The 22,835-nt window shown below is 39.7% G+C and overlaps 1 protein-coding gene and 1 long non-coding RNA gene across 2 annotated transcripts in view; one reads left to right on the top strand and one right to left on the bottom strand.

Moving 5' to 3' along the window:
* LOC143718418 (uncharacterized) overlaps positions 1–22,835 on the bottom strand; it is a 227,329-nt gene that overhangs the window by 192,108 nt on the left and 12,386 nt on the right. The gene's annotated exons all lie outside the window — the stretch shown is intronic.
* On the top strand, positions 6,585–21,595 carry cct2 (chaperonin containing TCP1, subunit 2 (beta)). Its single transcript, XM_077209379.1, has 16 exons — positions 6,585–6,698; positions 7,469–7,543; positions 7,638–7,703; positions 7,776–7,887; positions 8,900–8,976; positions 9,084–9,196; positions 10,196–10,398; positions 11,327–11,427; positions 11,510–11,637; positions 14,063–14,166; positions 14,374–14,493; positions 14,666–14,794; positions 14,878–14,981; positions 17,807–17,906; positions 17,987–18,128; positions 21,411–21,595. The coding sequence occupies exons 1-16, from the start codon at positions 6,696–6,698 to the stop codon at positions 21,439–21,441; spliced, it is 1,608 nt and encodes a 535-aa protein (XP_077065494.1). The 5' UTR covers positions 6,585–6,695; the 3' UTR covers positions 21,442–21,595.

The raw sequence follows: 22,835 nt of genomic DNA, 5'->3' as shown, positions 1-22,835 counted from the left end.
CTGTGAGACTCAGTTTTACTCACAGTGCAATAACTAATGTTAACAAATACAACATTTGATTTGACTTGATTTTGATTTTACTTACTGTCAGCTGCCCCCTGTTCTCTCTCCCTCATACACACACACACACACACACACACACACACACACACACACACACACACACACACACACACACACACACACACACACACAGTATCATTCACACAGGAAGTGCAGTGAGGAACCACGTTCACATCTGTCTGTTTAATGCATAGCTGGAGCCAGCTGACTTGTTCAACATGTTGACATATACAGAAAGATAATACAAATATAATTTCACTCACCAAGCCTATCACATGAAGCAAACATCCATCCCTTCTTAAATGCCTGCGCCAGCGAGCGCGTTGGGCCGATTGGTGAAACTGACGCGTATATAGCAATCTTCCGCTAACTGGGATTTATAAAGTGAATTCTGTGCAGGTTCCGGCGTACGCACGGTTTTATAAGTCTGAATATTTTTTTGCGTACGCCATTTTTGGCTTTCTGGCGTACGTACACTTTTAGTAAGGATCCTACGCACAGTTTTATAAATGAGGCCCCAGGATTCTATCCATCAGAATCAGCCTAACATAAGAAAAAGGACAACTGAAACATGTGGGCTACATCAAAAGAAGATAGAATAGCGAGCACTAGCATACAGCAAAACAAAACACGAGGTTAGCTATGTTACAGGGCTGCCAACTCTCACGCATTGAGCGTGAGACACACGCAATTGACCCAATTCTCACGCTCTCACGCCACACCCCCGATTTCTCACGCTTAAGTGTCAACCCGGTAGGTAAAATGCCTGAAAGATGAGTTTATCTATATATCTACCTGTTGAGTCACTCGCGATCGACTAGTTATACGGCAAATTAGTTAAATATCCCGTAATCTAGAGTAAAGATATTGTGCTCCAAACCGCGCGCACGGCAGAGGTAAGCGAGCGAGAGACCTTGCGTGTGCAGACCAATGCAGGAAATTACACGTCATCCAGCATTTTATATCTTTGAGACACTCTGTCAATTTAGATGAGTTAGTGTTTTCATCTGGTCGTGATGAAATATATAATTGAGTCTCATCAGCATAACAGTGGAAATTAATTCCATGTTTTCTTATAATATTACCAAGTGGCAGCATATATATTGAGAATAGCAGAGGGCCTAAGTCAAGTCAAGTCATCCTCATTTATATAGCGCTTTTAACAATGTAGATTGTTTCAAAGCAGCTTTACAGAGATAAACATATAATTTAAGGTTACAGAGATTGGTTTAGTTTTATAGTAGTTCTTGAAAAATGTTTTTTTCAGCTAAAGTTAGTTTTGATTGATTCACTTCGGTCTAAATGATAGTTTGTTATTAAATTAGGGGCCGCTAAGACGACACCCTTCTCTCTAAACTGACTTTAAACGTGAACCTGTGATAGACGCTGATGGCGTTCACATGCGCATTAAGAATTGATTCTATAGTTATGTGCGTTTTAATATATGTGCGCAGGTTTGTAATTCCTTACAAACCATGCCTAAACAAACTACTTGTCTTTTCTATAAATTTTGATGCAGAATTTTATTTTATCTTATCACTTTGGGTAGGTACGCGAACCGAAAAATTCCACACCGCTTTATCTGTAGAGTGGTATAGGGATCCTCCATAGGGAGAGGCTAGTTGGCACTTCAGCACTTCAGCACCTAACACCGATCCTTGCGGCACTCCATAGTCTACTGACGTTATCTTCAAAATTTTCCCCATTTAAACAGACAAAATGGTAACGGTCTGATCATAGACTGTAAAAAAAGATGGACGACGCCCCTTCGCTCTCTTCCATTGACAGCCAGAAAATTCGGGCCAGAAAAACCGAGAACGAAGGGCTAGAATGGCCGCTTCATGAAGGCAGAGAAATCTGAGGAGCAGATGGCGCACGCGCTAATATAATATGACGACGTAGGGTGTCGAGGCGGCGCCCGCGCCATCAGCCAATGACTTGGCGTGATTCTATATGGGCTTCAGACAATCGGCACACCCGGAGGCCATTCCCACTGGGTCTAAGCTACGCAGCGTTGAGTCAACCTATGAAAGAGAACAGCAGTCTGCTATGATGAACAGGAGTTTCACGTAATAACCGTAACTAGGGCTGGGTATTCATACACGTTTACCAATTTAGTTCAGTTCCAACTCATACTCTTTGAATAACTTTTAATTTGATTATGATGCATTTGGATGTGTTTAAGTTACAGTCTCTATTTGCTTCATTTATGAATTAGTTTTACAACAACTGAGGACATCCAAAGCGTCTGACAGATTCAGTGAGTTGAATTAGAGAAGGATTTGTGTCCTTTGAGTGATTCAAACAGTCTGTCATTAATATTTACTAACAGAACTGCTTCAAAAGACTCGTTTGTTTGTGAAGTGATTTATTCCATGCACATTACAAATATATATGCAATTGAATTAGTAGTTTCTATTTCACTAATAATGTTTATCTCATGTGTTCTCTCCTCTTGTAGTGAGTGTGTGGACATATTTTGCAACTCCAGTGCCAAGACTGCTTCCTCTCTGATCATCTTGCTGCTTTGCTTTCTTTTGCTGGAGATTTAATCATGATGAATCACCATTATCACTGCTCTATGTCTGACTACACAAGATTTCAATGAAAAAACAATTAATCAATCAATGTTAATCTTAGCTTTAATTATAATAGTTAGCAATATATTGACATTTTGAGATTTTCTTGTAATAAATGTATGATTCACACCTTCTCTGTAGAGGTTAAGGTAAATATTTACAATATTTGAGTCTTTTCTATGTAATAAATCACTGCATGAATATTATTGGTCAAAGGCATAGGTTTGATATTGATATTGGTGGGCAGTTTCATGTCATCAACAGCTTGGTAGTCAACTTGGTAGCCACTGATAACTAATAACATAATTTTGATTGTTAACCAACAACTGTGTGTACTTTATGATATAATATCTAAACAGTTAAAGGTCATGAGGACATGTCAAGGTTCTTGGGGTTTTCAATAGCAACATGTGTGTTTTACTTTAAGAAAGCAACCATAAATTGGTGGTGTTTTATTTTATTTACTTTGATATTGAATTTCATAATTATTAGTAATTTATGTAGTAGTCATTTTATTTATCATTCAGTCATATTATTATTTGATTTACATCATTTATTCATATTGTGGCACTTTGATTGTCCAGTATTAAGACAACACCAATTTTGGCACTAAATAGAGATTACACCACCCCGGAAATCTAGGCCGGAGACCCACAGGTACATCGAGTGCACCGGACACACAGATACTGCATCGTGGCTGCGACAGATATCAGACAACGATGGAATGTTTTAATATTTCAATATCTTTCTTGAAGACAAGAATCGGTAGTGCTAGTGCAACAGCATAACAGCATGAAGAATAAATTAATTCATGTTTACATAAAAAAAAATTATATTAACTTTTAATTAACTTATATATTATATTAAATTTTAATTATATGAACCCCTTGTGGCGAGGGGGGCGTGGTTCAGCGAAGTCTGTAGTGGGAGAGTGAGGACGGAGCCGAGTGGTGAGTAAGTAGGTCAAGTGCAAAATGACGAACACCTGTCTCTGATTGCAGTAATTGGCGTGGGGAGACCGCATAAAAGCTGGCGGGTGTGAGAGAAGGACTGGGAACTTGTACATGACACGCGACCTGAGAGCTGGAAAACTACAGTGGAAAGAGTGTTCTTTGAACGTGGCTAGAGTATTTTTTATGGTGAAGGCGCACCATCGCGCGCATTTTTCCTCCTGTTCTATTTGGAGTTAATAAAGTGTACGAGTCCCAGTCACGCCGACCCTTGTCTAGAGATGGCCAAATGAAGCGCTTCGAAGCATTATTGCTTTCTGATACAATTGTGTCGAAAATGGTTCATTACTCGAAGCTTCATTCAGATAGAAATTGCAGCACCATCTCCTGATGAAGATGATTAAAAACTGATTAAAACGACTGAAAATGCGTATCACGTGACCATTCACCTACACTGGGCGTGCGCGTGCCGGTGTAAACAGGAAACAGATTGACAATTCAGATTTCCCTGAGGTTGATAAGTGCCGATCTGGACATTCGAAAGTTTTCGCACCATTCCTCAGGAACCACAACTTCATTGATAAAATTATCCCACCACGCGCTGGTTCTTCCCGGCTTAACCCAAAACAGACGCTCCATTAGGGTCGATCCCGCCGATGCACACGGGAACGGTCACAGATCGCTCGAATAATAGCTTGCCTCCGGCGCATGTAGGCAGTTATAGCATTGTAAAATGCATAATTTACTTGCACGAACGGTGTTGTATGTTTTCTTCCGTTGTATGACACCCAATCAGAGAGCCGAGCGTGAGCCTCTGCGTCATCGTTTCTAAAGTCCTCCGTTTTGACCCGTCTTCACTAAAAAACCCTCCGGAGATTCACTGGCCATTTTGGGAAGGCCAGTGAGAAGTCCATTACAATAATCCACCCTACTGGTGATGAAAGCATGCACAAGTTTTTCTAAGTCTTGACTGGAAACAAAGCATCTAATTCTTGCAATATTTTTCAGGTGATAATATGCTGATTTAGTTATTGCTTTGACATGACTACTGAAACTGAGGTCTGACTCCAGAGACACACCCAGATTCCTGACTTGATTTTTAGTTGTTTGACCCCTAGACTGAAGGTATGCGTTCACCTTGAGAACTTCATCTTTGTTTCCAAACGCAATGACTTCAGTTTTGTCTTTGTTTAACTGAAGAAAGTTTTGGCACATCCAATTGTTTACTTCATCAATGCATTGGCAAAGGGAGTCAATGGGGCTGTAATCGTTAGGCGATAGGGATAAGTAGAGCTGTGTGTCGTCTGCATAGCTATGGTAAGCGATTTGGTTCTTTCTCATTATTTGGCTCATTGGGAGCATGTACAGGTTGAATAGGAGTGGCGCAAGAATTGAGCCTTGAGGGACTCCGCTTGTCATGGATGTCCACTCAGACTTATGGTCTCCTATACTCACATAATAACCTCTGCCTCCTAAGTATGACCTGAACCATTTTAGGACTATCCCAGAAAGCCCGACCCAGTTTTCCAGCCTGTCAAGAAGTATGTTGTGATCGACAGTGTCAAATGCAGCACTGAGGTCGAGTAGAACCAGCACTGATAATTTGCCTGTATCAGTATTTAAGCGAATATCGTGTATTATCTTTATGAGCGCTGTCTCTGTGCTGAGGTGCGGTGGGAAACCACAAATTGCGCGTTAAGTTCATATACTGAGTCCATCTGCTTGCCTGTAGCGATATAGTAGCCTGCAGCCTTCTCAATAAGGTGCGAGTTTTTTATATCACTGTATTAGTCCATTAAGCTATGTTAAGCACTTTATATTCCAGCAATCCTGAAGTATTGAGGGAAACCCTTGTACTGAAGCACATCGCCGCGATATAAAGTTAACCGTTAACAAATACACTTAAATTTCTGTAAATTAGTTTTTATCATAGACAGTAAAAGAAATGGACACAGCGACCCCCTTGGTTTTTTATGAATGAATGGCTTGCTCTAACTGTTGTTCGGTCTTCGTCAACAACACCCGCTTGCATCCCCTGCTGGTGAGGTCGACTAACAGCAGATGGAGATTATGCTCGGTAATCTACTGCTTTTCCTGCAGTTCCTGGACGTCAATGTTGAATTTACTGTTGAATTTGAACCAATGAATTTGTGGAAGCGAATTTGTAAAGCGAAATAAAATGGACCGAAAATTGCCTGTTGAATATTATAGGTTGTATTTTTAAAAAGTTTGAATATTTTGGAAGTGAAATATGAAGGGTGAATATGGATTATTGATATTTTAATAATGAAAATGTGTTTGAAATGATTTGAAATATTCACAGCTTAAATGTTCAACCATGTCAAATTTGAGCCAATAAAAAATGCAAGTCCTAAAAAACAATGCATTAAAATGCAAGCATGGTTAATGCAATGCATATTTTTTTCAAGTAGTGCAATTCAACAGGCTTTTTGTTTCAAAAACATTTGGCATTATTTTACTTCCATATGTAAATCATTACGTCATTTGCACTACAGACGGGCTCTGATCTGCACACGCATGTCCAGTACGTTAGATCTGAGTAAAGAGGTTAGGGGAACGTTCTCCAAACCAGCAGGGAACGTTCTGTTTATGTTAAGAAAACTTCCCTGGCTTACCAACAGAAAAAGTTAGGATGTCTGTTCCAGGAACGTTCTGGAACCAAAAATTGTTAGCTGGGATAACGTTAAAAGATTAGATAGATTAGTTTACTCCTCATTAAAAATTATTTCGAAACATTTAAGTCGATTATACAATGAATTATAGGCCTATAATTACAATTATTAACAGAATTTGTCTGAACACTACAATACTCAAAAACAACATTTAACACAAAATACTTCTCTTTTCATTTTAATATCATGAAATTAGGTTTCCTAAATCATATTTTTGCTTATTAAAGTAGATAAAATGATGTATTGCTGTAAAACTGTTTTGAAACTGGTCAAACGCGTAAAGCGCACTACAGGGACTTTTAAGTTGAAAAGTGTTCACGCGCAGGCAGGAAGCGGTTTATCTGTCGCGCGCTTCCCCGCTCCGTTCTTCCTGTCTCGTGCGCGTCTCTTCAGCACATCCTATTATCAACATGGTGAGTGATTATGTGGTTAAATCATAATTCAGCGGTGATATAATGGGCATATAACACGTGTAACGGTAGTTACCCAGTAGTGTGATTCTGCCGCGGCGTTTGCACTTTATTCACGCTGAAAGATTGACGGTTTGTGCGCGGCATGCGCGTGAACACGAACAATGAGTTCAGCCGACTGCGTTATGATGTTATAATGGACGTCTTTGCCTGCATTAACGCATATCATTGTTTTGTTTGTTGTGTGATGAGTTTACTCGTGTGAGTTACGATAGTTTGTGTTGTGATGGATGATATAAAATAGCGGATCATCATCAGGGAGTTTCTAGTGCTTTCTGTGGAGGGCGTGGCTACTGACGTCACTGATCTGCGCATGAGAGTGCAGTTATATTTACACGGATTATTATTAAAATAATGGTAGTGGCATGATTTAGTATCTAATAGTAGTAGTATAATATCACAATTACTAGAATGAATCGGTACTCTCTCTAGAAAGCATTCTAATATACTTATTGAGAAAACGCCATAATGATATTAATATTAAATCGACACTAAAGTCACTTGTCTATAATAGGGTTTTCAGAATAACCACGCATTAATGTTATGAGGAGTTTCTGAGGGACACTGACTCAACCATGCTTCAGATTAGCTACATAATAAATACACAACATTATTAATATCATAAGTACACCTATAAGATGCAGTTTCATGTGCAGCACAACTTGATTGTGACCAGAATGTGTGTGTGTGTGTGTGTGTGTGTGTGTGCGCAGGCGTCTCTATCGATGGCCCCCATGAACATCTTCAGACAAGGAGCGGACGAGGAGAAGGCCGAGACGGCTCGACTGGTGAGCGAGCGACTCGTGCAGTGAACGTAATTATTAATAACCGTGATTATTAATAACTGATTATTGCTAACGAGATCTCTCTCTGTGCTTTCAGTCCTCCTTCATCGGCGCCATTGCCATCGGGGATCTGGTGAAAAGCACTCTGGGACCCAAGGGCATGGTACGCGTGCCGGCCGCTCCGTTATGATCATAACCGGTGAATATTGCTCATTAATGACCTCTGACCTCACAGGACAAGATCCTGCTGGGTGGCGGCAGGGACAGTCAGGTGACCGTGACCAACGACGGCGCCACCATCCTCAAGGCCATCGGCGTCGACAACCCCGCCGCCAAAGTGCTCGTGGGTGAGTCGGTGTGTGTGTGAGAGAGTGTGTATTCACTATGATGATGATAATTGTAATAATGATACATTAACCTTCTGGTATTGTTCATTTGGGAGTCACACTCGTGTTGATAATGGTCAAAACTGACTGGAGAACTTAATCCTTATTATAATTTCAGTTTTATGAAATAATGCACTACATTTCATTTGACTAGGGCTGCAACGAAACCCTCACGTCATGATTCGATACATATCACGATACTGAGCTCGCGATATGATATTATTGCCACCTGAAGCTGAAAATACAGTTATTTTAGACTAATATGCTTGCACTCTGTCACTGACTAGATATATTTAAAATAATGTAAGCCACTTTTTATAATTTAAGTTTTATCATCACCCACAAATATTCCCCCCATGCTGTTATTATACATTATATTCAACATTATACATAGTAAAATCATCTGTAATACCACGGTGTAGACTAGCTCTATGTATGAATACTGTATATATTCCCTAGTCACTGAGAACAGTGTTTTCTGACACTGGTTTTGCATTTGGATTTATATTTAGAGATTATCAAAGACTGTTTTTTTGCTAAAGTTTTTCTTTTTTTAATTTTTTTTACGTTGGATTGAAATGCTTTTTATTACTATCTAATATGAACATCAAGGTTTGTGAGTGTGTGTGTGTGTGTGTGTGTGTGTTTTGCACTCTTGATGTTAGATGTTCACACTTTTTTTCTGCATTGTGGCTGATTTGTAGATTGTCCTACCCAAAATTTGCTCAGCATTTTTGTATTTCCCGTTAATTTCCTGTGCTGATCACGAACACCAGTGTGACTTTTTGGTTTTTTAACAACCATTTTGCTTTTTCGAAGTCTACATTTTGTTGTCGTTGATCACACAGCCAGTGCCGAAACCATTTTATAAAAAGATTCAAAGTGACAGAGCAACACCAGAGATTAAATTGTTGTTTCCAAAAACCCAAATCTGTCATCGTGATGTGGTTGTGTCTGCTGATGTGATGTGTAGACATGTCGAAGGTTCAGGATGACGAGGTGGGTGACGGCACGACCTCTGTGACGGTTCTGGCCGCTGAGCTGCTGCGGGTACGACTCTCTCACACACACACACACACACACACACACACACACTGTGTTTCCCGCCGGACGCCGCGCAGGCTTGACCATGTGTGTGTGTGATGTTTGTGTCTCAGGAAGCAGAGCTGCTGATCGCCAAGAAGATCCATCCTCAGATCATCATCTCCGGCTGGAGGAAGGCCACGCAAGCGGCCCGCGACGCACTGAGGGAGGCAGCGGTGGATCATGGGTAATGATGCGCGTGTGTGTTAGAACAGGAGAGGCGTTGGACGTGAGCGGGTGTGTGTGTGTGTGTGTGATTTTTCAGATCGGCAAAAAAAAAAGTTTAGTTCTACAGAATTGGTTCAAAGTCAGAGTTGGAAACGTCTTTAAAAAAATGTTTCTTTTCCCACAAATTATGTATGAAAACAAATTGTATTACATCCAACACACACATTTCTAGTAATTGTACAGTTAATTCATCAATCATATTGTAATACTTTAATAGTTTTGCGATACTTTTCCTCTCCCCAAATTTGGCACTACCGAAACACAATAATAAATATTTTAATAAGAAAATCAAAAATGGCTGCCAAAATTAACACTGGCCTATACGTGCGCGCTACAACGCTGTTGTGTATGTATTAAATATGACTGATAATTTAAGTGAAATTTTTTATTTAATTCAAGTAGCGTACTTGTACATAATTATTTTCTAGGGTTCAAAATGTAAGCAGATTTGACATTTTCCCCTCATACTTCTGTCGGAATGGGTACAAAGTTGGCATTGAATTTCATTTGAAATGGTATTAAAAAGGTCTTAAAAAGCCTTGAATTTAAGTTGGAGGATTCTGGGGGTACCCTGGTGTGTCCGTTGAAGGGCAAGGAAACGCGAAAGAGGAATCAATTGTGTTCGAGCGCTGTCTAAAAACGTCCCTCTCTCTGTGCGTGTGTGTGTACACACAAGTCCTGATTTTCGCCTCTTCTGCGTTTAAAATTGTTTCTGTAAATTGGTATGTCATAACGCGTCCAAATGACAAACGTTCACTCTATGATGGTTAAATTTAGCTGTTAATCCGTTAAATCACATGCTTGCCGAACTGTGGGTTATCACGATCAACTGCCATCCGTTCACACCTACTGTAGTGTGTGAGTGTGTGAACAGTAGAGGCGGTGGACCTGAGCGTGTGTGTGTGAACAGTGGAGGCGGTGGACCTGAGGGTGTGTGTGTGTGTGTGTTTCTCCTCAGGAACGACGAGCAGAAGTTCCAGGTGGACCTGCTGAACATCGCTCGCACCACGCTCTCCTCCAAGCTGCTGACACACCACAAGGACCACTTCGCCCGGCTGGCGGTGCAGGCCGTGATGCGGCTCAAGGGCTCCGGGAACCTGGAGGCCATCCACGTCATCAAGAAGCTGGGCGGCAGCCTCACCGACTCCTACCTGGACGAAGGTGTGTGACGGACAACTGATCTTAAAGGCTCAACTCACCCAAAAATGAAAATTAGCCTGTGATTTACTCACCCTCAAGCCATCCTGGTCTATATGACATTTCTTTCAGACGAAAGCTAGTTATTATAGCTAATAAAGTTCTCAATATAGACATTTTTCTTACACTAATATTGCTGCCTTCTGATGGCCTTTATCTGGAGCCGTGTGGGGCACTTTTATGATGGATTTATCACTTTTTTGAGCTCCACTTTTTGGTCTCCCATTCACTGCCATTATCAATCTGGGATTAGCTAGGACATATTTTGATATAACTCAGACTGTGTTTGGCTGAAAGAAAAAAGTCATATACACCTAAAGTAGCTTAAGGGTGAGTAAATCATGGGCTAATTTTCCTTTTTGGGTGAACTATCCCTTTAAATATTAATAATTCATGCCTTCAATAAATACATGCCTTCATCCTGATGATTCAACACCAGTATAAATTACTAGTTTTTATATATATTTTTATATTCACCTATAACTTTTCTTAATCACTCTGTATTTGAACATTTACAATTTTTTATTTTTTTATTTTGGCAGAATTGTAATGTTTTGCATAGTCTTTAAAATGGCCTTCATTAAATGATGGGTGTTTTAATCTTTCTATAAATATAATTTCCTTCATCATATACGTGTCATATTTATTTGTTACTTGCACAAAATATACTATTGCAAAACATATCACTAGGTCTCATTCTAGTTTCATATTCATTCTCATCTTAAATAATAATAAGTGTTTGTAAAGCATCAGCAACAACAGGGGTTTAATTGATCTGTGAAAGCTGTGCGATTGGTTAACGGTGTGTGGACCAGCCAATCAGAAGGCGGCACACGAGTAGTTCATGATTTGCTCGTCTGCGTCATGTGACCGCTGTACTTGTTCTTCACAGGCTTCCTGCTGGACAAGAGGATCGGAGTGAACCAGCCCAAGAGGATCGAGAACGCCAACATCCTCATCGCCAACACCGGCATGGACACAGACAAGATCAAGGTACGGCCTCGTTCAGTCACTGAGCGCCAGCACTGACGCACACCAGTAACACCAGTAACACAGGTGTGTGTGTGTCCCGCAGATCTTCGGCTCCAGGGTGCGTGTGGACTCCACAGCCAAGGTGGCCGAGATCGAGATGGCCGAGAAGGAGAAGATGAAGGAGAAGGTGGAGCGCATTCTCAAGCACGGCATCAACTGCTTCATCAACAGGTGCCTTGACGTCACTTTCAGAGGGGCTTCAGCCATCGACTGACGTATCCGCTGATTTCTGTGTTTTCATTAAGGGCTCAAATTTGCCCTGTTGAATTGATATCCAGAGGAATTTTTCCTTTTATAAGGACAGATTTTTCTAATTTTATTAAATGTGTGCATTTAGGCATTTGCGCTGCAGTTGCAATCAAATATGCATAAAAAATTTGAAAATATAAATTCAAGCTCCCAGTCGGTGTCACCAAAACGGCCGGTTCATTCAAGAACGAAGAGTCTGTCTTTAAGAGTGTTTCATTGAATCAATCACTCGACCAATTCAGTCAAAAATGTCGGTGCATTCAGGAATTAATCAAGTGACTGAATGAATGGGTCATTAAATCATTCAATCGACCAATTCATTGAAAAATGCATATTTCAGAATGAAGCAAGTGGGAGGCTTCCCCCAGAAGTGTAACTACTCAAGTATCCAGTTTTAAAGTAATTAAAGGCACAATATGTAAGATTTTTGGATAAACTCTCCAGTTTCTGTTTTTACCTCTGTGGAAAACATGGAAACATCAAAGACGCTTTAATTTATTATTTATTATGTTTTATTAGACGGATGAGCAACTGTTTAGACCAGCGTTTCCCAAACGGGGTGCCGCGGCACCCTGGGGTGCCTTCTGGCGAGAGCAGGGGTGCCGTGTAAAAACTCCATTAAACATTTTAAAATTCAAAAATGTGTAAAAAAATAATAATAAATGTATCATCAATCTCGCATCGTTAACAACAAATAATGCACACAAATTTATAATAAAAAATGCAAATCATAAGTTTTCTGCGTTCGTTGAATTGCGGGGGTTCCGCATGATTTCATTCTCGTGCTTCATTCCCAGCGTCCACACATAAAGCTGCCTCTTTTTCATGGCTTGTTGCGCTTACGGTCAAATACACACGAAACATTGTCACAACGTCCGTCTTGCCGCATATTCACAAACACATCGGTTATGTCCGTGCTGCTGTCAACGGTAACGCGTGCGATTAATGTTTTACGCGTTAAAAAAGATTTAAACAATTAACGCAGCATCCGTTTTTTTCTGTCATCCTTTGGCTAGCCTTACATTATATAATCACATTCTTATTCATGCAAATGCTTTTAAACCATGCAACCGCGAAAAGACAAAAGAGAACGCGCTGTCTGTGAATGTCCTGCTGACACAGGACGAAGCGCATCGCGTGCCAGAATCGACTTCTCTTTCGTGCTTGAACGAATAATAACACACAGTTATGCCAAAATGTCCGTTTTGTTGAGTATCCTCATGAGAGCAGTCTTAAATTAGTTAAAATCTTAAATTAGAGTTGTGAGAAGATGGGACGCGTGTGAGATAAACAAGTGCAGCAGTGACAACAGAATCAAAGAACAGGTAACAGAGCAAATTACTCACTGCTCTTGACTAAAGAACGCTTGTAGCTTTAATAAGGATTCATCTATATTTAATTTATTATTTATGCAGTGAAGACTGTAAAGTGTTTGATAACTTTATTCAATTTCTGTGTATTTCCTGACATCAGTAGCAGTATTGGTATCAGTGATAATGGGCTTCATTCATAAAAAAGATGCCATTAAACAATTATTTAAAATATACTGTCTTTATGTTGTTTATACATTAATTTGGAGATTAACTGTGAAATTATTACATTATAAAATATATTAAAAACAAGCTATCTTGTGCAATTATAACAAAATTATCCCAATATAAAAACACAAATAGGCCTACACTGAGTGAGCAAACATTTAGGTGAGATTTGCAATGGTAATTGAGCAATGTTTTGCTGAATTATGAATAAAAGCCTTAATTAAATATGTCATCATGTAAAGTCATCTCTGCAGAAGAAATTAATGATTTCCTAGACTTTAAATGGATGGACAAAAAAATTGATAATATTAAAAAATATCTATATGACAGTAGGCCAATATACGGCAGTTATTCCCTGTGGTATTGAAAATCAATACATTTCAAGGTATAGTATCAAAGTAGTATCGTGACAACACTAGTGTAGGGTGCCACAAATTTATCTAAATTTCCAAAGGGTGCCTCGACTGAAAAAAGTTTGGGAAACACTGGTTTAGACAACACTATTTTGTCAATTGTCTACCGTAGCATAATAAGATGGAGCTTCATTTGTAGTAACAGAAGCTTCTCCTTTATACAATGTTTTAAAATTAAAAATGCCTTTTTGCAGCACAAGTCATCCAGCTTTTATTAATATATGAAATTCTAATATTGATCTAGCTTCCTGCAGTGTGTCTCGTAGCAGCAGAGTAACATTATAACAACTTTAAACACTCACATGTATCTTGAGTATGATTGTTTTGACCACGTAAACCCCCAGACTTGTGGATGAGTGTGTGTTTGTGTCCGTCTGACGTGTTGTCGATCCTCAGGCAGCTGATCTATAACTACCCTGAGCAGCTGTTTGCCGCCGCTGGCGTGATGGCCATCGAACACGCTGATTTCGCCGGAGTGGAGCGCTTGGCCCTCGTCACAGGTACACAAACACACCGCTGTGAAAACTATCCCAGTGTGCACTGCTCTGATCCTGATCACCAACTGTGTGTGACTCGTTATCCGATCAGACTGGCATAAGACTCACAGAAGTGTTTATTTCAGAACAGTGTAGCGCACTGCTGTTTAGCTAGCATGTCGCACATGAGCGCAGTGTGCTAGTACTCATTGAGCTGGTTTGTTTGAGCAGGCGGTGAGATCACGTCTACCTTTGACCATCCTGAGCTGGTGAAGATCGGCCACTGTAAGCTGATCGAGGAAGTGATGATCGGAGAAGACATGCTCATTCACTTCTCAGGAGTGGACATGGGTATGTGCTGGGCACACACATCTAACTGCAGTTTTCCTGAGTCTATTTCTAAATGTTAAACCATCAAGCAAAACCACAGGATGTCCTCAAGTCTTCTCGTTTGCTCACTGCGGATGTATCAGCGTGTTGCCACAGTGTTGTGTTGTGTCATTGATGTGTTCCCCATGTGCAGGAGAGGCGTGCACCATCGTCCTGCGCGGGGCGACGCAGCAGATCCTGGACGAGGCCGAGCGCTCGCTCCACGACGCCCTGTGTGTGCTGTCGCAGACCGTCAAAGAGACGCGCACCGTGTTCGGCGGAGGTCAGTACAGTGTGCCAGCGGCTCTCTCACCAGTGTTTGCTGAGACTCACTCTCACGCCGCTGTGTGTGTGTGTGTGTTTCAGGATGCTCAGAGATGCTGATGGCCAGAGTGGTGTCAGATCTGGCCAACCGGACGCCAGGCAAAGAGGCCGTGGCCATGGAGTCCTTCGCCAAAGCCCTGATGATGGTGCGTCAGCTGATATCTGGCTGTTTAGAGAGGATCAGTGCAGCGATGCGAATTTGCTTCTGAAGGATATATTTCTCTCCTTAAATTGCTTTCCATGTGTATTTTTACCTTTATGAGTTTTATCATTTTTCTTAACTTATTAAATACATGCATCATATTTGTAGGCATTTACTGTACAATTACAATCACATAATGGATAAATCATTGGAAAAAAGTAAATTATGTGAAACTTAAACCCCCAGAAGTTGTATTAGTGAATTATTCACTCAACCGATTCGTTTTAAGTCTTTAATTAGTGAGTCATTGAATTATTAACTCAACCGAATCATTTAAAATGATTAATTAGCGAGTCATTAAACTATCAATTCGTTCAGAGTCTTTTATTAGTGAATTATTCACTCAACCGATTCGTTCTAAGTCTTTAATTAGTGAGTCATTGAATTATTAACTCAACCGAATCATTTAAAATGATTAATTAGCGAGTCATTAAACTATCAATTCGTTCAGAGTCTTTTATTAGTGAATTATTCACTCAACCGATTCGTTCTAAGTCTTTAATTAGTGAGTCATTGAATTATTAACTCAACCGAATCATTTAAAATGATTAATTAGCGAGTCATTAAATTATCGATTCGTTCAAAGTCTTTTGTTAGTGAGTCATTGAATTATTCACTCAACTGATTCGTTCACATACATGGATTCATTCAGGAATTAAGCAAGAAGACTGTCTGTGTACAAAATTGCAAATTCAAAAGTACCTACTCAGAGATTGTTATTACAACCATCTTGTTGCTTTGTCATGTGACCTACTAGCATTAGGCTACGTTCACACTGCAGGCTGAAACGACCCAATTCCGATTTTTTTGCCCCTATGCGACCTGTGTCTGATCTTTTCATGACAGTATGAACGTCACAGATCCGATCTTTTCAAATGCGACCCAGGCCACTTGGGTATGTGGTCCAAATCCGATATGTATCCGATCTTTTGAAATGCGACTTCATCTGAACGGCCAGGTCACATGTATCCGACCCGCACGTCATTGGTATGCGACAAACGTCATCATTCTGCGTTGAAGTAGGCGGGAATGAGAAGATAAGTGAAATAACCCATACTTGGAATTTGACCTCTGCATTTAACCCATCCAAGTAAGTGCACACACTTTAGGAGCTGAGTAGTGAGCACACACACACTGCAAACGTGGTTACACACACCCGGAGCAGCGGACAGCCTTGAGTGGCGCCCGGGGAGCGATTGGGGGTTAGGTGCCTTGCTCAAGGACACCTCAGTCATATTCCTGCCGGTACTGGAATCGAACCAGCAACCTTTGGGTCACCAGTCCAACTCTGTTACCATTAGGCCATGACTGCCCCTTTTTTCTTTTCTCTTTTCTTTTTTTTTAAACAACAACTATGGCGTACGATGCTGAGACCAGTCAATGGAAGGGAAGCGAGGTTTCTGATTTAATTAATATTTGGGGGGACAGCTCTATTCAGGCCATGTTTAGCTACTTCCCCAAACAACAAGTGACGTCGTCGACTGTTGATTACTCTTCTGCGCATGCGGGTCACTTCTGGGTCATTTCACGCTCACACAGGAGATCACAAAAGGTCACATTTGATTTGAAATGTGAACGGCCTTGCAAAAAAATATGATTTTTTCCAAAAATCTGAATTGAGCATTAAGGCCCTGCAGTGTGAACGCAGCTTTAGTTGCATAGTTATTCTATCATTCATTGGCGAATCCTCTCCTGTTGCCTCGGGATAGTTAAGTGTGCACTTGATGTGCGCTTCAGAATGGCTGCTATTCGCCTACTGTGAATTTGGACACACTACTCATTTTTAAATAGTTTCTTTTTTTTTCTTTTTTTTTTTTTTTTGCCTACTAGGGAAGTATGGCTGCATTTACACTGCATTTTTTTTTTTGGCCCGCATGTTTAGATTCACTTCAGACAGGACTGGTGTCCGATATCTGTGTTTACACTAATTCCCACCCAAAATGATTTTCGGTGATCTTTTTACTACGCACATGGTAGACCCTGGTTTTGAATGGCCGTGCTATTAAAATGATTTATATAAATTCATGTCGGGTGGTCAAGATCATTTGCCAGCGTGGACAAGATAACCACTGTCAAAATCTGACGTAACAGATATATAGTAAATCATTTTAGTTTATCTACAGCTCAGATCTGGAATTCTGAAGTGAAATAAAGTAGCCCTGTAATAGGCTATATATGTTTTTTAACGAATTAACCAGAGTGTGCGCACGAGAATAGTGAAGTTTGTTGCTTTAATTACAGTGAAATTATCTGAGAAATATAATGTAGCTTTCAGTAGTGAAGCTGTTTTAATTATAAAAGTCACGAGCAGAGGCTCCTGAATGTTTCTGTGTCCGTGCAACTACCATTGGGTGTGGCTCAGATCGGATGCGATGAATCGGATCGTGTGTGGATTTTCGTGTTTACACGTGTGCAACAAATTCAGATATGTGTCAGATGTGAGTAAAAAATCGTATGTTTTTGTGCCAGTGTAAGCGCAGCCTTTGCGATGTCAGATCGAGCCACTGTCTGTATGAATGAGTCATTGAATCATTCACTCGACAGATTGGTTTCAAAACACTGATTCATTCTGAAAAGAAGCTTGACGAATCATTCACTCAACGGATTAGCTATTTTTGTTGATGTAAGCTTGTTCAGAAATGGCAAAACTTTAAAAAAAATTAAACTTTAAAGTATTTCTCGTTAATCTTGGTGGCGATTAAGCATCTGTTAGTTTCTGAATGTGTATCGGTGTCTGTTTCAAAGCTTTAAGGCTGTTTGTTGTTGCAGCTGCCCACCATCATCGCTGATAACGCAGGATATGACAGCGCAGAGCTGGTGTCCCAGCTGAGAGCCGCCCACCAGGACAACAAGATCACTTTCGGCCTGGGTAAGAGACGCACACACACACGCCTGATGTCAGCGTAGCCCGCGCCTCTGCTCTGACCTCTGACCCGTGCCGTCTGACAGACATGACCCAGGGCTGTGTGGGAGACATGGCGGATCTGGGCATCACCGAGAGCTTCCAGGTGAAGAGACAGGTGTTGCTGAGCGCAGCCGAGGCGGCCGAGATGATCCTGCGCGTGGACAACATCATCAAAGCTGCTCCCAGGTCAGTCCGCTTATACAGGAACAGGACAATTACACTATTATTAGCCGTTTTTGTGATATTGCATAAAAATGCTGGATGGAAATGCCAAGATGTGCTTATATTATTTTTTTTTGTCAAGTAAGTTTTATTGGAAGACAAAAACATTTTTTAAAGATGAATTTACAATCTAACAGATGTCTCTTTACCAATTAAAAAAAAAAATAATTAAAAAAACATCCCATACCCGACCTGTTTACATTGACTTGAAAAAGAATGATAAAGAAATGTTAAAACGTTACATATTCTTACACATGCTTATATTCTTAAAATGTACATAAAACAAAATTGAGGCACATTTTGTTTATCTGATAAGACATGCGTGCAAACTACAATGAAAACAGTTATCAGACCTGCCAACCTGTACGCATTTTGTGTAGAGGATACGCATTTTGTGTAGAGGATACGCATTTTGTGTCGAGGATACGCATTTTGTGTCGAGGATACGCATTTTGTGTCGAGGATACGCATTTTGTGTAGAGGATACGCATTTTGTGTAGAGGATACGCATTTTGTGTAGAGGATACGCATTTTGACCCCAAAGTACGATTTGTCACTCTACGCAAAAACCTGGTGACGCCTCTGTACACGCAGTCCTCAAATCAAGCAACACTAAAAGAAGAAGAGTTCGACCAATCATAGCGCTGGGTTCATTCCCAAAATACCAAGCGGGGATGATTGACAGATGCGTAAGGCCTATCATTAAACAGAGACTGAAATCGGCAGCAATAAAGAATCCCGCTCGATCCCGCTTCCGCCGTCTGACTGAGTTCATCAGCGAGGACAGAACAGTAGTCACAGTACTTCTCACTCCTGAAGGTAAACGGGCTGGGGTGGAAAGGGTTAGAAATATTGTATTGAGTTAACTTAATCTGGATTCGATGGATTATCTTAAAATACTCCGTCATTCATGGTCACTCAGATAAGAGGAAGAAATAATTCAGCCATGCAAATTATAAAATGCTTAAGTAATGGTGAACAATAAATCTAAATAAAATTAAAATCGCTATGGTTTAGTGATTATGAAAGTTCTGTGATTTGTGGATTACTGATAAACGCGAGTCTGGAGAAACAGGCGATTATTTATTCATTCTCAGTGTTGAGAAACGTAGCCTGCATGTTACACGTTATTGTGTTCATAATAACTAAAGTATCTAATTATGTTACATAATTATTTTGTATGAAAACTAGCGAGTTAGTTACTTATGGGTTCAAAAGTACCGCATCAGCGCTGCGCGAGCTCTCTCAAACACAGATAAGATAAAATGAAAAATTGTAAAATAAAAATTGAGAGGCTAAGTTTAAATTAAATTCTTGGTTGTTTTTTTCTGTCAAAATGTCAGAAAGCATTTTGTATTATCCATCCGTGTTTTTTAAATTCGTTAAAAGACATACGTTTTACTGTTAACACAGCCCCATATTTCAGATTCATCTAAACTTATATACTTGATATTAGGGATGCTCCGATTGATCATGATCGGCCGATATTGGCTAAAAATAGATTGATCGGCGAACCCCAAAAGCGCCGATCAAAAAAGCCGATCACGTGACGTAAATTACTCGCGCGACTTTCCCCCACCTGCATGCGTGGCTGGCGCACGGGCACACAACAGCAGAGTGGAGGTTGGCAGTGGCAACATGAGTTCTCCTTCACCGGAACGAATAGGGAGTCTCCCAACGGATTGAAGCGCGCGTCCGAGTGAAGACCGTGCACCGCGCGAGCCACAACAGAACGCGGTATCTGCGCCACTGATCGCTGCCGCAACGAGCACTGTGATCACTTGATAAAAAAAAAAAACATTTCAGCGCTAGATCGCCTCTTATTTAACTAATGAACAAAATGAATGCTCTGAGTTAACTGGAGATGTTTTTATTTATTTGTATTGGTACATTCGTGCCGCGAGATGTTTCAAAAGTGGTGGTGGTATTTTATTTTTTTTTGATCTGACGTAGTTGGTTCCTCAACTACATCAGATTCAGATTCAGATTATTTTATTTAATGCCATGTCAGCATTCAAAGCTATTTTCATGGCAAAAATTCAATTATAAAAATACAAATATCATATAAATACAATAAAACAAAACAAGAAGTAATTTTATACAATATATATTTTTAAATGAACATATGATAAAAAATCCAAAACCTTTTCAGGCATAATCTCATTAAATATGTCCTTTAATGAAGTAACTTCATAAAAGAGCATTCTGCTCAACTACATCAGATGTTCATAATAATAACAGACAAAAACTTGCCATAGTTTTGTCCTTTTATCAGTAACCAGTTTTGGTGTAACAAGTTGTACATTTTGTTGCCAGTTAGTAAATGTAGTGGGTGTATTAATCAGCTACAATTTCCAAATATGCCTAAGTGTAACTTGATCCCCTGCCATTAGGCTGATCTGATGTGTGTTGGTCTGCCTGACCCTCTTTGTTTGGAATAATTTAATGTTACTCTGCCTTATTTGGGAAAGCCTTAAGACATCTCATTTTCTAAATACTATTAAATAAACACATTTCTACAAATGGTGCAAACTCTGCTAGATTATAGATAAGATTCCCATTCCCCTGCCATTCTGTGATCGGCCCCAAAAATGCTGATCGCAGCATCTCTACTTGATATTCTTTTTAGAATAAGTGATTCGTTTTGCTATTATTGGTCATGTGACAGGACTCCTGTCTATTCATTGTCATCTATTTTCTATAAATATGTTTGTATTGGCTAACGTTTATTCAGCTAATGCGTGTCCTGTTTAAAATTTGTAATGTTCAAATGCAAAGAAAGCACGTCACAAATAAAAGCCATTTTTCTATGTGATTTAGGATCATATTTGGATATTGGAATAATAAATGAAGTAGCCTATCTTAAATGTACACATCTATTTGTTGTTTTTTACTGTATTCTAGGGGGTTCTTAATTTTAGACTATTGACCAGCACACATTATATGCAATGCAATATTAATCATGAATAAAAAAGGGTTTTGAGCAGTATTGAAACTTTGGACTTTAACTGCAATACTTTAGAAATCAGAAAACTTTAGAAAACAAAACTAGAATTATGAAGATAGGCTTGTGTTTGTGTGAGTGTGTGTCTTGCATTGTCTCAAATACACAACGATGTATTAAATGATAGTTTAGTTCAGTAACTTTAGAAAACAGCTTCATTTGTTCAGGAGACTCAGCTGAGAGGTTGTTGAGGTATTTAGCATGTGTTTAACGTGTGTGTGTGTGTGTGTGTTGTGTTTCAGGAAGCGTGTGCCGGATCATCACCCCTGCTGAACACACACCGCCAGCGGCCCGTGTATTTATTGACAGGAAGCGGATTCTCTTTGTTTTGTAGTTTCTTGTGCCGATGCACTTCTCAAGCATGTCTGAATGTCAGCACTGGCTTTGACCTTTTGTTTACTTAATAAAACTGTCATGATCAAACCAAGCCTGTTGTGTTTGAGTCTCTTGCCAAGTCCAGTCAGCTTTATTTCTACATACGCGCTTCATACAGGACAGTGTTTCAAAGCAGCTTCACCCTGACTAACAGGAAAATAACTCCATCTATGAGACAAGACCAATTCAGATTATACACATTCAGTTCAATTACAGTGTTTTGTCTTGGTTTCTCAATCTTTTTATGTCCATACAAATATTTACACATTAAGACATTTTCTGGGGGAAAAATCAGTTGAAATTGAGAGCATGTTTTTTTTTTGTGCTGAGTATACCATGTTAAAATTAGTCAATTTTAGGTCACGCATAAATATAATAAACCTATTATATCTTCCTACTAAACCTAAACACAATGAACTGTGAATCCCCTGATCTGCGGTGCTCCTCAAGCTGTTTTAGACGAGAGCATCCATGAAGAAACATCAACATCTATAAACACACGTCTGGTTTTCAGGACATGAACATCTTCAGCTTCTTGGATACTACTAGTTTCCATATTGTAAACATTGTGATGCTCTTTTTCTTTGAACGTGTCCTATGCAAACACAAAATGCTGAATTCCTGTTTAGTTTTGAGGAGACAGGAATGGGGTATAAGCATCAGGAGTAATGTTTATATTTCAGAGAATTTTAGAAAAGCACAGTAATATTAGATGTTTTACTCGTGCACGTGTCCTCTTCACCTCTGGTCTGTTTGCTGAGGGTTAAATCAACACGTGAAAAGGCCGCAGTGACCTGAAATCTGCATTTAAACATCAGCTGAGGCTCTGAGTGAGTGTTTGATGGAGAGCAACATGAGGACGAGTCTGATCCTGCTGGGCTTTCTGGGCCTTGTGCAGAGTCTGGTTAGGTAAGAACAACACGCTTCATTGCTTTGACTATTTTCTGATTAAAAACGGGCTGACCTGCTCATTATTACTTCAATAAATGCCCATGAATGATCTATTTGAGTGTTTCAGCCATGGTTTAACTACGTTTTTGTTTGCGTAACTATAAAAACAATCATGGTTTTACCACATAATTGCAGTAAAACTATAGTAACTACAAAATTAGCCATGGTTTTAACTGCAATAATACATTTTGTATTAAAACCATATAGCTGCAAAATTAAAATTAACTATTTTGTTGAAAAACTCTAATAAACACAAAACTAAATATGTTTTTACTCTAGTATGTGAACTGAATATTCTTTGGGAGAAATTGAGCATGATCTCATAAAGAAAACTTTTTTTA

The sequence above is a fragment of the Siphateles boraxobius genome, unplaced genomic scaffold, assembly GCF_051911475.1.
Source record: "Siphateles boraxobius isolate OS27281-9 unplaced genomic scaffold, OSU_SipBor_1 61, whole genome shotgun sequence".
In the NCBI taxonomy this organism is placed as follows: domain Eukaryota; kingdom Metazoa; phylum Chordata; class Actinopteri; order Cypriniformes; family Leuciscidae; genus Siphateles; species Siphateles boraxobius.
Note: the sequence above shows the minus strand (reverse complement) of the source record. Positions and strands in the feature narration are given on the sequence as shown.